This window comes from Sprattus sprattus (genome assembly GCF_963457725.1).
Source record: "Sprattus sprattus genome assembly, chromosome: 16".
In the NCBI taxonomy this organism is placed as follows: domain Eukaryota; kingdom Metazoa; phylum Chordata; class Actinopteri; order Clupeiformes; family Clupeidae; genus Sprattus; species Sprattus sprattus.
This window is the reverse complement of record NC_137914.1, coordinates 16,715,651-16,729,733: the sequence shown is the minus strand read 5'-3', so window position 1 is coordinate 16,729,733 and position 14,083 is coordinate 16,715,651. Positions and strand designations below refer to the sequence as shown.

Sequence of the window (14,083 nt, the reverse complement as noted above, 5' to 3'; positions counted from 1 at the left end):
GCCGTACATAGATAGGCTCACTGGATTATATTCCACGAAACGTTGCCGAGAAACGAGAAGGTTTTTTTGTTCTCCGTTAGGTCATTAAACTTGAGGAATCCCAGATATTAATGGCCCACAGATCCAGCCTTCTAATTTCCCTTCCCTCCGCGGTGAGGAGTGAAATAAGGGAGGACTCAGGAGAGTCTTAAATCAGAGAGTGCAGACGGTGATGATTTAGGGGGGGATGGAGTGGGGGGGGATTTACTATGTACAACATCGGAGCATATAACAAACTGTGACTTATGTTTATTTACTGGCAATAAACAGTAAAGAGCTTCATTGCTGTGTTTTCTGTGCGTATGACTTTTGTGTACCTTGTGCTTTTAAGCATATGCCCCCATTTCATCCAACTCCATTCTGTCATGTCAGCTCACACATAATTTGGCATCCCATTAAGACGCAGGTACATCAGTAGAACCACTGAGGAAACATTTCTAAAGTAAATAAAACACCAAATAAGTCACCATTTCCCCTGTCCAGATTCACCTTTACCCGAAAACGTAATAATTACGTTTCAAGCGGCAACTCGTAAATACACAGTTCACACTGTAGTGGAGGCTCACGAAAAAAAAGAGAGCCTGGTTGGCATGGAGATGTTTTGTTTTCCATAACCCCTAGCTTGTCGTCAAGGTTTCACAGTATCTGTGGAGTGCGAGCATGGAAGCATGTCTCTCAGGGCCATCTCTCACACCTTCCCCACCAGACGAGCCTACATACTTTCCCCCTCAATCTGCCTCAGACACACACCTGGTGTCGTAATGGTCCTCCCTGCAAAGTAGCCATTATTTCTGTCTCCCTAATTTGCCTAGAAGAGAAACCAGACACATCCCCAGTGAGACCAGCCACAAAGTCGGCATGGCTTCGATACGGCTTGACTACGGGCAACGCTCGAGCCATCGTTCCACTGATGCTCATACTTTCCATAAAACCCAAATGTTGTGTCGAAACGGCGGCTCCACAGTCCTGTTCAATAAAAAAGATCCCTATCAGATTCTCGTTTTTTTGTCACGCAGTCAGAAAAGAAATTGGGTTGTGGGTTATGTAACGCTGCGGCGCAGTTTTTCCCCTGATGTGAGCTGCGGAGAGCTCCGTGCCACCAGAGAGACCAGCGTGGGACTGGAGTGTGTGACTAGCCCACTGGCTGGCTGCCCCCTCCTCCTGTGGTTGCTGTCGCTTCCCCAGGGGACCAGAGAGGGCAGAAACATAACCCCCTCTCACACACACACACACACACACACACACACACACACACACACACACATATACGCACACACACACATTCTCCATCAGCCAGGGAAACTTAAAACACAGCCAAAGAAGACTGCTGCTCGGAAACGCCTTTGCCTGTCACTTTCTCCGTTCTTAATGTGTAGAGGATAAAAACACAGGCCAGGCTCTTGGCAGCACTGGGGCAGCACTCTCTCCCTGACAGTAACATAGTGTCCTCTTCTCTGTGTGCAATTGAAAAGTGGTTCCAGTGGTTCCTCGCTTCACAGATTTAATAATGATGCTTAAGTAGGATAGATGTCCGCCCCCTGGTCCAAGGCATTCCTGATTCCCCAGTCAGAAAGCAAAACCTTTTAATCTTTTCGCAGTCAATGACTATAATAATATACTCATCTCTCGATTAGAGTAACAGTAAATGCCATCAGCACTTATTAACAGTCCTTTACAGGATTTCTTTTTAATGCCACAGACGAAACTAATTTGATGTTTTTAGCCTGAGTGGTCAAATTAAAGGACTCTGTAGGTTGTATTTAAGGAACCTTCCTCGGAATCTAGGACATGGGTCTAGACTAGATTAAGGTGCGACTAATGGCTAGACTCTTTAATGTGGTGGAGCAGTGGCAGAGACTGAGCTGTGTCCTGCTCTGCTGCAGGGTCTCCAGAGGGGAGAAGAGAAGGGAGCGAGCCCCACAGGAGCTGAGGGAAGTGTGGGTAGCAGTGGAAGGGTTCTATGGTGATGGGGACCACACACATATGAATATCGGAGATGTGTGAGCAGTAGCAGCAGCACTTATTATTCATGAGCCCCATTGGCTTACTCGCTCTCAGTGACTCTTCTCCCAACACTCATTCCCCCTGCTGTGACTCATCCCAAGTACATACCATAGTAGTCATGTCTGTGTCATACCTTTTCTGCTCTCACTCCCAGTCCTATGACACATCTCATCTCTATGTTTACCTTCTCACCCTCATTCTCTTTCTCTTTCTTTCTCTCTCTTTCTCTCTCTCTCTCGCTCTCTCTCTCTCTCTGCCCATGCAGGTGCTTCCTGAAGCTGGGCGAGTGGCAGCTCAGTCTGCAGGGTATTAATGAGAGCACCATCCCCAAAGTGCTCCAGTATTACAGTCACTCCACGGAGCACGACCGCAACTGGTACAAGGTGAGGTCAACAGCCTGCCATCCACCCTCCAGTCCAAACCCCAATCCCAAGAGGTTAGAGTGTGCCATCAGTGGAATGGAGAAACGGATCACAAACTGCAGTCAGGCCCTCTGCAGGATTGCAGGACACAGTGCATAATAACAAACAGAATATGAATGTAAAGAAGCTAGCATCACCATGTGCCCCCTTGCTCTCCTTGAGATTATATCTTTGTTTGTTTGTTTGTGTGTGTGTGTGTGTGTGTGTGTGTGTGTGTGTGTGTGTGTGTGTGTGTGTGTGTGTGTGTGTGTGTGTGTGTGTGTGTGTGTGTGTGTGTGTGTGTGTGTGTGTGTGTGTGTGTGTGTGTGTGTGTGTGTGTGTGTGTGTGTGTGTGTGTGTGTGTGTGTGTGTCTGCGTGTCTGCGTGCCTGCGCTCCTCATGTGTTAATGTGTGTGTTTAACAGGCATGGCACGCGTGGGCAGTAATGAACTTCGAGGCGGTGTTGCACTACAAGCACCAAAACCATGGTAAGGATGACTGCAAGAAGCTGCGGCATGCCAGCGGTGCCAGCGGCACCAGCGAGGCCAGCAACAGTGACAGCGAGGCCGAGAGTGCCGACCACAGCCCCGTGCCCTCGCCCGCGGCGAAGAAGGTCCATGACGTCAGGCCAGACGATACACAAGACTATTTCAATTCACAATCAGGCAACCACAAGGTAATTTCACTTTCACAATCTGGCACTCACTATAACATTTTGAATTCACATTCAAGCACTCACTATAACATTTTGAGTTCACATTTAGCGCAATATTTTACATTGGGTATCAAGGACTGACTCGATTGCTTATAGTGAAAGAGGCCTACAGTATGGTTCAAACCTTCAAACCCTCTTAAAAAATCTGTGTTGCTGGTATAGACAGAAGTAACATCCCACTGGACGGCTTTGACAGCCCAACAGCCATTCTGTGCATCATGAATCTCAATCACATCGTGAATCACAGTCCCTGGCGGGTGTCTCTCATTAGCCAGCTTTGGTCTATGTGCTTATTTTTCGGCCTGGGTTCACTCGTCGATCCTCTTGTATGTTTCTTTTTTCCCTCTGCAGGACCTGTCCAAGACTCTGCTGCTGTACACAGTACCTGCTGTCCAGGGCTTTTTCCGCTCCATCTCCCTCTCACGTGGGAACAATCTTCAGGACACGCTGAGGTACGTCACGTTAGCGTTAACGTTAGCCGCAGCTCGCCAAGCCAAGCCAAACAGCAACCCCCTTCCCCTCTACGTCCCCCTCCAGCCCAGAGAAAAGGGTACACAGAGGAGACCAGGCACACGTCTGCAGCTTACGTGTGTGTGTGTGTGTGTGTGTGTGTGTGTGTGTGTGTGTGTGTGCAGAAAGAGTGACCCCCTGTGGCGTAGCCGAGCCAAAATAAACTCGTCTGTTAGTTTTTCCTCCCTAGCGGCATCTTTGACCCAGCATTTGTACAGTAATCAATCTGTTCCCAACTAACCCCACCCTCGTGTGTTAAGCGTAGAGCCAGCGTACAAAAAGTTGTTTCTAGAATCTCCGGAGTCTCTTTCACGGTACAGTGTTAAATGTGTTACGGTTTTTGGTATGTATTACTTATTGGATGATTTGCCCTGTCAGAGTCCTGACACTGTGGTTTGACTATGGCCACTGGCCTGAGGTCAACGAGGCCCTCGTGGAAGGAATCAAGACCATTCAGATCGACACCTGGCTACAGGTAACACGCCATTATTCCACCTCTCCATCTCTCTCACTCACTTACTTTGTCCTTTTCCCCGTCACATAATATTCACATAACACATACTCTCAGTCACATTTTGCTACAGTCTATTTAAAAAAAATGTCCTCCTCGTCTCGTCTAATGCTTTTTCCTTCCCTCACCACCCTGCAGTCATTCTGAACCGTGTCTCTGCCTCCCCCTGCTCAGGTGATTCCGCAGCTGATTGCTCGTATCGACACGCCGCGGGCTCTGGTCGGCCGCCTCATTCACCAGCTGCTCACAGACATCGGACGCTACCACCCTCAGGTAAGCTCTCAAGCCCGCATTCAAGCCACCGGTGGAGCATATCAGCTCTTCTTCAAACGAATACACAGGCGTTGAAGAGTCTTCAGATCTTTTCTTTTTTTTTTACTTTCAGTTTTTTTTGAATTTCTGTGATCTTTATTACTATGAGCCGATGAGCTGATGTTCTTGTGTCTGTTAAACATTGCCGTCCTTCGTGAGTGACATGCTGCACTGCATATGTTTGATATGTGGTCTCTCTCTCCCCCTCCCGAAGGCCTTGATCTACCCACTGACCGTGGCCTCCAAATCCACAACCACGGCACGACACAATGCTGCCAACAAAATCCTGAAGAACATGTGCGAGCACTGCAACGCCTTAGTCCAGCAGGCCATCATGGTATGGGCCATTTAGAATTGTTATACTACAGCTCTCCATTTGTAGTAGGAAGCGATAGAAAGAACACTTACCTTATCATCACTGCAGCCACAGCACACAACAGTAACCTGTGGGCCAACTGTGTCATTCCTGTAATATTGTGATTAAGTCAGTGTAGCTGCTTGACTCGGCCTTTAGTAGTGTTATACATATTTACTGTATGTTATATACATTGGAGTGCTTTAGCTCACACTGTTTGCATGTGTCTATGATTGCGTGTCTGCACAGGTGAGTGAGGAGCTGATCCGCGTGGCCATCCTGTGGCACGAGATGTGGCACGAGGGCCTGGAGGAGGCGTCGCGCCTCTACTTTGGCGAGCGTAACGTGAAGGGCATGTTCGCCGTGCTGGAGCCCCTGCACGCCATGATGGAGAGGGGCCCGCAGACGCTCAAGGAGACCTCCTTCAACCAGGTGATCCTCCGTAGCCCAGCGCAGCCCAGCGCAGCCCAGTGTTCAAAGAGATGCTCATTAAGAGATGCTAGCATAGCTTGTGAATGGGGAATAACCATTTCTATCTCACTTGATGGTTATTGTTAAGTAGATTGGCTTTTTGTTGTGAAATGTGGAGGTTAAGATGTTCTATCAAATATTTATAACGGGATGATAAGGTCTACCCTTGGATGCAGACAGCACTTGCAAAATGGAGTAGAGCCTTCTGAGGACTGCATCATGCTAAGCTGAAGTTTTGTGTGATTGTCAGGCTTATGGCCGGGACCTGATGGAGGCGCAGGACTGGTGCAGGAAGTACATGCGCTCCGGCAACGTGAAGGACCTGACACAGGCTTGGGACCTGTACTACCACGTCTTCAGGAGGATCTCCAAGCAGCTGCCTCAGGTGAGCCAGAGCACAGAGGGAGGGAGATAGAGAGCAGGCCCAGTCCCCACCCATCAACCCAGCAGCTGGTATTTCCATGGCCTGTGGCCATCACAACCAGTTTCACTGATGGCTTCCTCTCTCCGAAGGACTAGATGTTCTGTTTTCAATGTGTGGCTTTTCTTTCTTTTTTTTCTTTTTTTCTGGAAGCGATAATGCATATTTTGCCTCAGGCTTATGGTCAAATATTTGTTAAAACAATGCAAGGGGATTTTTTCCCCCTCTGTCTTATTGTGGGTAATGGCATAAACAGTGGTTCCCAGGCAACCGTAAAGGTGTGTGTTCACTTCTGTTATTTCAGGTGGAGGCATTTTTCAGAATCTCCACCTGCTGGGCTTTTTATGTTTGCTGCCTATCAGTGCCAAGCAAAACATGGTCCTGACTCCTGACTCCTGAGTGAGAGACAGAAGAGTGATAAGGAGACTTACTGGTGAATTACTCACTCTTTCTCTCTCTTTTTCTCGTCTTTGCGTGTGTGTGTGTGTCTTTGTGTGAACGTGTCCTCAGCTCACCTCACTGGAACTGCAGTACGTCTCGCCGAAGCTGCTGATGTGCCGAGACCTGGAGCTGGCCGTGCCCGGCACCTACGACCCCAACCAGCCCATCATCCGCATCCAGTCCATCGCGCCCTCGCTGCAGGTCATCACATCCAAGCAGCGCCCGCGCAAGCTCACCATCATGGGTAAGACGGACTGACGCCGCAGGTGAAGCATGATGGGAGGAGGGTGTTTTCCTGGGTAGGCGCTGGTCGGATTGGCTGACGCTGTGACTGATGCCTGCTATTGTTAGGCAGTAGGGTGCTCCCCTCATTCCAAACCGTAACATCACAAAAAAGTCTTAAAAAAAAAAGAAGTCTTAACTAGATTCTCATTCGAACACAAATCCCTTCCAGCTCAGCCGGAATGTCTATTGGTGTTAGGAAGAGTCTGGTACATTCATTTCTCTTCTCTCCTCTCGTGGCTGTTTATACATTGTCTGTTTTAATCTGGTCCCTGATGCCTGGGGCTCCAGCAGCCAATAATCCAAGGTTAAGACAGATCCTAGCAACCACCTCCTCCCCACCCCTGATCAGTCACCCAAATGACTTTCCCACTCTGCTGGACAGTGGACACCCACCTGCAGCCTCTCAGAAGACTCCTCCAGCCTCTACAGCATCACTCAGCACTTTCAGACGCATGCACGCTCCTTAACAACACCGAACAGATGGCAGATTGCGATTCTCCAGGAGAAGAGAAACCGTCTATCTTCTGCTTTTTGTCCTGTTCCTTCTCAGTTTTCCATGACGTCTAGTCTGCTACAACACTTAAACGGGGGACACTGAACAGGTTCATTGTCTGTGCCGTTCCTACAGGGACGTTAAAGCTTAACGGTTCACTTCATCTGAAATCATATTGGAGCCGGTCAATGATTTTTTTATTCCCAAAATAAGAGTATATTGCCGTTGTGGGGCTGAAAACGGTTTGGCTACCCATTGGCCTCTCTCTAGGCAAACTATTCTGGACTATTACTACTGCTGTTATTAGTCTGTGCTTTTATGAGTTTATGTAATTCGAAGCAGTTCCATCTAATTCCCTCAAACCCCAGCTTATAGCACTCCACGGGTTCGCAGCCTTAACATTGCAGTTTGGATGTGCTCTCGAGTGGACCCCACTGTGCCATGTTAAATATGTAATGCAATCCAAGCATGACAGACTAAGTGGACGTCTAGTATGCGTACGGTTTGGCTCACACTTCCAGCCTGGCGTGCGTGCGTGCGTGCGTGCGTGTGTGTGTACTCAAGGTGACCCGGTGTGAGAGACTGTGCCTTGCTCTCTTCTGCCCCCTACAGGCAGCAACGGGCATGAGTTCATGTTCCTGTTGAAGGGCCATGAGGATCTGCGGCAGGATGAGAGGGTGATGCAGCTCTTTGGCCTGGTGAACACGCTGCTGGCCAACGACCCGGCCTCCCTGCGCAAGAACCTGAGGTGCATAACCCCGACACACCCTCTGTCCGAAGGAAATGGGTGTTTGTTTTCGGTGCAAACATTGGGAAATTTGTTTATGCATCGTACTAAGAATCATAGAACAGTGATAATTATGAGACAACAATATTATGCAGTCCACCAGTTTAAAAGAGCAAACTTGGTGCCAACACAATTTGTGTGCACTTCATTGCAGAAATATCTGCATGATAAAAAAACAATGTTTTTCTTCTTCCTCTTGTTAGCATCCAGCGGTATGCAGTGATCCCCCTGTCCACCAACTCTGGTCTGATTGGTTGGGTACCTCACTGTGACACGCTCCACGCCCTCATACGAGACTATCGCGAGAAGAAGAAGATCCTGCTCAACATTGAACACCGCATCATGCTCAGGGTGAGCCTGGTTCTCTTTGGAGCTGCAAACATGCAACGTTCAGGAAATCAATTAACGCCAGTGATGCTGTTGTGTTTTTTAAATTAAATGCGTTCAACAGTACATATTCTAGGTGCTTTCTCTGTGTGTCTGGTGGATGTCTTCCTAACTCATGCTGTTGGTTTGATCAGATGGCACCAGACTACGACCACCTAACCCTGATGGAGAAGGTGGAGGTGTTCGAGCACGCGGTGAACAACACTGCCGGGGATGACCTAGCCAAGCTGCTCTGGCTCAAGAGTCCAAGTTCTGAGGTACATGGCCTCATCCGCCAGCTAAGCACAAATCACTCGTCACACACATGCTGCACAATACTTGCAGTGCACACATGCCACATATATACACACACATCACACACATGCTGCACAATACATGCAGTGCACACATGCCACATATATACACACACATCACACACATGCTGCACAATACATGCAGTGCACACATGCCACATATATACACACACATCACACACATGCTGCACAATACATGCAGTGCACACATGCCACATATATACACACACATCACACACATGCTGCACAATACATGCAGTGCACACATGCCACATATATACACACACATCACACACATGCTGCACAATACATGCAGTGCACACATGCCACATATATACACACACATCACACACATGCTGCACAATACATGCAGTGCACACATGCCACATATATACACAGGCATCACACACATTTCACATAGGCTGAGAGCTCCAGATTATCTGTATGAGCATAGTCAACATAATAGGCCTGTTGCTGGTCATCACACCCTACTGTCAGTAATGGCAGGCGTTTACATCATGTACTCTTGCCGACCCTCAAGGAGTTGTTTAAATGTCAGGCTCTCGCTCTCTCTTAGGTTTGGTTCGACAGGCGGACAAACTACACTCGTTCCTTAGCTGTCATGTCCATGGTTGGCTACATCTTGGGACTGGGAGATAGGTGAGAACTGTCCCTCATGTGTTATAAAAATATGTAAGAAAAAATAATAGCAGAACACGGCTTTAATACTTCTTCTGTTCTCTTCACTTACCTTTTGTTGAACTGATTCAGGAACAGGAAAGAATCAGCTGGTAATCACACATTGCTTTTATTCCCCGTAGGCATCCGTCCAACCTGATGTTGGATAGGCTCAGTGGGAAGATCCTCCACATAGACTTTGGTGATTGTTTCGAGGTGAATTATGTCTTCTTGTTTTATCTATTTTCTGTGGTGTTTGTGGTAGCATGTTTATAATTCCCTGAATTATCATGCTGTATTGAACATGTCAAATTCTTCAATATCTCACAGGTTGCCATGACGAGGGAGAAATTCCCAGAGAAAATCCCTTTCAGACTGACCAGAATGCTGACTAATGCCATGGAGGTAAGATCCATTATTTTTCCAATGCCTCTTTTCACTGATAATCAATTGGAATAGAAATGGGTGAGGAGTATGAAATACTGTGTGCGGCTCTCTCTCTCTCTATCTCTCTCTCTCTCTCTCTCTCTCTCTCTCTCTCTCTCTGTCTCTCTGTCTCTCTCTCTCTCTCTCTGTAGGTGACGGGCCTGGACGGGAACTACAGGATCACGTGCCACACTGTCATGGAGGTCTTGAGGGAACACAGAGACAGTGTTATGGCTGTGCTGGAGGCTTTCGTGTATGACCCCTTACTCAACTGGAGGCTGATGGACAGTAAGTCTCAATTTATTACAGTATCTTTTTCTGAACACTCGGGTGACATTTAACATAGTAGCTAGCAGGTGTCAGAGATGTATTTTCTTCAGAGAAATACAGCTGAGATGGCGTCCAGATTGGCGTTGTAGCCTCCTACTGCTTAGCTGGCTGTCAGAGTGGAGATAGCAGCCAGTGTCCTGTCCCTGGGTGTCTGTAGGGCCTGTCGGCTAAGTGTGTCACTTGTAGTGATATTTCCACGTTTCAAACATTTCCATGTTTTCTCAATTTTCCACATCTCTCATTCAGGTTAACAGTGAAAACCCTCAGTGTTTGCCATTAGTAATAGTAGTAGAACTGCAAAATTCTACTTTTCATTCTAACTAACCCCCCCCCCCCCCCCCCCTTATTTCTCTTCTGCAGCCAACGTTAAAGGAAACAAACGCTCAAGGAACAGGACAGACTCCTACTCAGCTGGACAATCCGTGGGTAAGTCATCACTGGCAAGAGGTGGGAGTTAAAGTGGGGAGGGTGGGGGTGTTTTCAGATCAGTGCCTGTCCAATTGCCTTCTGATGACAAGCGTGCTTGTGTGTGTGACCCCCCATTGTGCTTGTCTTTGATGTGACCCGCAGAAGCGCTGGATGGCATCGACCTCGGCGAGACCACACTCAAGAAGCCAGGAACCACTGTGCCTGAATCCATCCACTCCTTTAGTGAGTCAGCGGCTTGAGTGCACGCCGGCGCGCTCCTTATCGCATGCCTGCAAGGACCGCATCCGCTTCCAAACACCCAGACTAATGGAACAGAATTGCACTAGGATTGAAATCGGACTTGCCGCACACACAATCTCCATTTTGCCTCAGGAAGTGTAACCAGAGCTGAGAGATGATGTGGCTCAGAGCAACACATCCATTTTTGTTGAAATGACGCCCGTTAAATTGCTATTTTGACTCGTAGCATGATGGCCGGTCCATTTTTGAAGTGCTTAGAGTATGGGGTAATGGTTAACAGAAGGGATTATATGAATGACCCACGGCCATGGTCTTTCAAGAGTGTTGCCAAGGATGATTAGAAAAGAAGGGTCAAGGACCAAACTTTTCACACAGACCTCTTTCGTTCGGATTATCAAAGCAGTGGTTGAATCCATAATATTATCACTAGCTTTCATTCCTGAGCTGCATGTCATTCTGTTTCATTAGGCAAGGTCATATATTGAAGAACCAGTGTATATCTGTATTGAATAATACTTTCCATGAAAAGTATAGTCACTAAGCAAAATGGAAACATTTATGTTATTTCCTGTTCCCTCTCAGTTGGCGAGGGCCTTGTACAGCCCGAGGCTCTGAACAAAAAAGCCATCCAGATCATCAACAGGGTGCGAGACAAATTGACTGGTGAGTTCCATCTCTATGCTGTGCCTCAGGAAGGGAGATATTATTGTCAGATCGACATTTTAGATTTATACAATTAAATGAATGTCTGCCATTGTACCGGTTATGCTTTGACAAAGTCAGCACTTTTGTATTCCCTCTACCTGCCCTGTGAAGTCCATAGCTCTGTTTTCTCACTTACTAGGTCGGGATTTCTCACACGATGAGACCTTGGACGTGCCGACCCAAGTGGAGCTTCTAATCAAGCAAGCGACGTCGCATGAGAACTTATGCCAATGCTACATTGGATGGTATGTATTATCAATGGGTATCTTCGACTTGTCTCTGAGACTCGCTCCTTTTAAGGATTATGTGTGTAGTGTGACGTGAAATGTAATCTGGTCATAAAGATTAATGATTGTTTTCTCTCTAATTGCAGGTGTCCATTTTGGTAGAGGAGCACCTCAGCCTTGCTTTGCAGTCCTTGTTAGCCTTTGCTAATATTTCTACAGTGGCCATGATTCTTGAAATGAATCTGCTTTATAGTTTAGCAATGATGTGTTGCAATTAATAAGACATTTTGAAGTATTTCTGACTTTTATTAACTTAATATCTCATAACTGAAGGTTAACCGATGCACAATATATATTAAGGGACTTGATTCCAAATGGTGTCGACAATGAATAAATGATGGATAAATAGTGTGTCATTCATTCTTTCCTAGAGCTCTTCAGCATTTTCTCATACTGCATTATATTAAACCACATTACACAGTCAATAATTCATTTGGGCTTATAATGTGCAAAAACACTTTGTCGTAACTTCACTTAATGTCTTTTAATCCAATTTTGTGTCCTGGAAATAATAAATCTGAGTAAAGGTTTTAACCTCAATGCCTTTTCATAAAGCAAATCCTCTGCCTGGAGAATGCATTATCAATAGAACAATGGAAAATAGTATGAAGCATTAAAGTCTCTAAACACTAAGCGTACTCCAATGAAATGCAAGTAGACTCCATAACACCACTCTTAAGTTTAAAGTATAAAAGCTGTGTGGTTTGGGTAATGATCTGTACTACGGCAGGTGAAAAATTATGGTTTTTGACCGTGTACTAGGGATGGGAAGATTCACCGGTTCGCCACGATGCACCGGCATAAAAGTTCACGATACGATGGCCCGGATCAAAAAAGTGTGGACCGGATACAATGTGAGATGAATCGCGATGCATCGGTTCTAACATTTTTGTATCGGTATAATCTCAATACAAGACCAATCATTTTATATTTAGATAGATTCCACCTCTCTTACTGTTTCTTAAACGCGCTCTCATCTCCACTGCTGTTAATGGCCGCTTCTCGTCAAGTCTATAACTTTTCTAAAATCACTATCTGTCTGCAATACCGCTCTCGGCCTTTACACAACTTCGGGGCTCTCACAGGAATAGACAGTGGGATAAGCGACTATTACTAACGGTGTTTTTCGCATGGAAGTCTCTAGAAATCTAGCACCTTATTGAACGAAATTAAAAAGAGTGAACGTGCAGTTCTCAGACACCAGAATGAACACGCTCACAGTATCGGGCATCAGGCAGTAATACCCTTCGTTCAGTTCACTTTCACCAAAATTATGAACGAGTTCATGAACTTTCATTCAATGAACGCGTTCAGACACAACACTGGCGCTTGAACCACGTTTCAAAGACCTGGCTTTCTTGGAAGACCACGGCACCAAGGACATGGTATTTTTAAAGATAATAGCAGAGGTGATGATGGAGGAAGAGGTAAGAATATACTCCATATACCGTAGCTAAACTCTCTATTTGTTACTTGAATTTACCTGTGCCTTCCTTTAATTGGAAAAGGAAATCTAGCAGCTAGTCTCCATTATACTTTTTTCTTCATCCTGATCATGTGGATCAACTCAAAACCTAAAGAAAAACCTTAAAATAGGGCAAATAAGTTAAATTGATTGCGTGAGGCATTTGATCCACATGTTTAGGATGAAGCAAACTGTGTTGTGACTGCCTGGTAGGCCTATAGTTACAAAAATAAATAAAAATAAATGACATTTAGAGAACACTTATACACGTACATATACATGTTATATTTTGTCAGATACCTTTTTAATGATTTGTTGTATGAATCATTATGAATAATATAAAATTGCATTATTTTGTATCGCACCTTGTTGAATCGCATCGTGTCGAATCGTACTGCACCGCAATAGGGGTGAATCGTATCGCATTAGTAGCTGCTTTTATGTATCTTTAATGTATCGGATCGTTGGCAGTGCATCGAGATGTGTATCGCATCTTCCTCAGTGATGAGATGCACATCCCTACCGTGTACTGTAACTGAGAAAACAGATATATTGAAGATGGGTCATGAATCAGATGCACCTTTTTAAACTCATTGCCCACTTCCATTCAAACAAGTTCATCATACAATGATAAGGCTCATGATGTTGTTTACATTGCAGGGAAGTGGTTGTCGTCACAGCCCTCAGACTTTCAGACTCTTGGAGCCTTGAGATATACGTCTTGCTGCTAAAATTAAAAGAGCAAGGAAATAAATAAATATATATACAGTTGCAATAAAATTATTCAACCCCCATTGTGTATAAGGCTTATTGTCAAATTGTAAACATTTTCAGCTGTTTGCAATAAACAAAGTAGACAAGATCAGTTGAAACAGTTCAATAAAAGTAATATTACCATGGTTTTTGTCCAAATTCAACACGAGATGCTACTTTGAGTCAATACTGCAGCCTCAAAGTGATTCAACCCCCTTCATGACAAGCATCTTCAGTACTTAGTAGAGCACCCTTTAAAATTGTTCAACCCCATGTCTCAAGCACACCTGGTGCAACTAACCAAGGGATTCATTAGTTCATGTGTGATTGAAATAGAACACATAA

General features: G+C 45.7%; 1 protein-coding gene across 1 annotated transcript in view; it reads left to right on the top strand.

Annotated features, from left to right (window-relative positions):
* Nucleotides 1–11,871, top strand: part of mtor (mechanistic target of rapamycin kinase) — an 85,203-nt gene extending 73,332 nt beyond the window's left edge. The window contains exons 38-58 of the mRNA XM_080853704.1: nucleotides 2,309–2,426; nucleotides 2,869–3,120; nucleotides 3,511–3,611; nucleotides 4,048–4,144; nucleotides 4,355–4,453; nucleotides 4,707–4,829; nucleotides 5,097–5,279; nucleotides 5,569–5,703; nucleotides 6,250–6,424; nucleotides 7,571–7,706; nucleotides 7,949–8,096; nucleotides 8,267–8,389; nucleotides 9,003–9,085; nucleotides 9,247–9,319; nucleotides 9,434–9,508; nucleotides 9,682–9,817; nucleotides 10,220–10,285; nucleotides 10,430–10,510; nucleotides 11,111–11,191; nucleotides 11,373–11,478; nucleotides 11,607–11,871. Coding sequence (XP_080709830.1) covers nucleotides 2,309–2,426; nucleotides 2,869–3,120; nucleotides 3,511–3,611; nucleotides 4,048–4,144; nucleotides 4,355–4,453; nucleotides 4,707–4,829; nucleotides 5,097–5,279; nucleotides 5,569–5,703; nucleotides 6,250–6,424; nucleotides 7,571–7,706; nucleotides 7,949–8,096; nucleotides 8,267–8,389; nucleotides 9,003–9,085; nucleotides 9,247–9,319; nucleotides 9,434–9,508; nucleotides 9,682–9,817; nucleotides 10,220–10,285; nucleotides 10,430–10,510; nucleotides 11,111–11,191; nucleotides 11,373–11,478; nucleotides 11,607–11,622 — 2,407 coding nt within the window. The 3' untranslated portion in view covers nucleotides 11,623–11,871. The remainder of the gene's footprint in view (nucleotides 1–2,308; nucleotides 2,427–2,868; nucleotides 3,121–3,510; nucleotides 3,612–4,047; nucleotides 4,145–4,354; nucleotides 4,454–4,706; nucleotides 4,830–5,096; nucleotides 5,280–5,568; nucleotides 5,704–6,249; nucleotides 6,425–7,570; nucleotides 7,707–7,948; nucleotides 8,097–8,266; nucleotides 8,390–9,002; nucleotides 9,086–9,246; nucleotides 9,320–9,433; nucleotides 9,509–9,681; nucleotides 9,818–10,219; nucleotides 10,286–10,429; nucleotides 10,511–11,110; nucleotides 11,192–11,372; nucleotides 11,479–11,606) is intronic.
* Nucleotides 11,872–14,083: the final 2,212 nt, after the last annotated feature.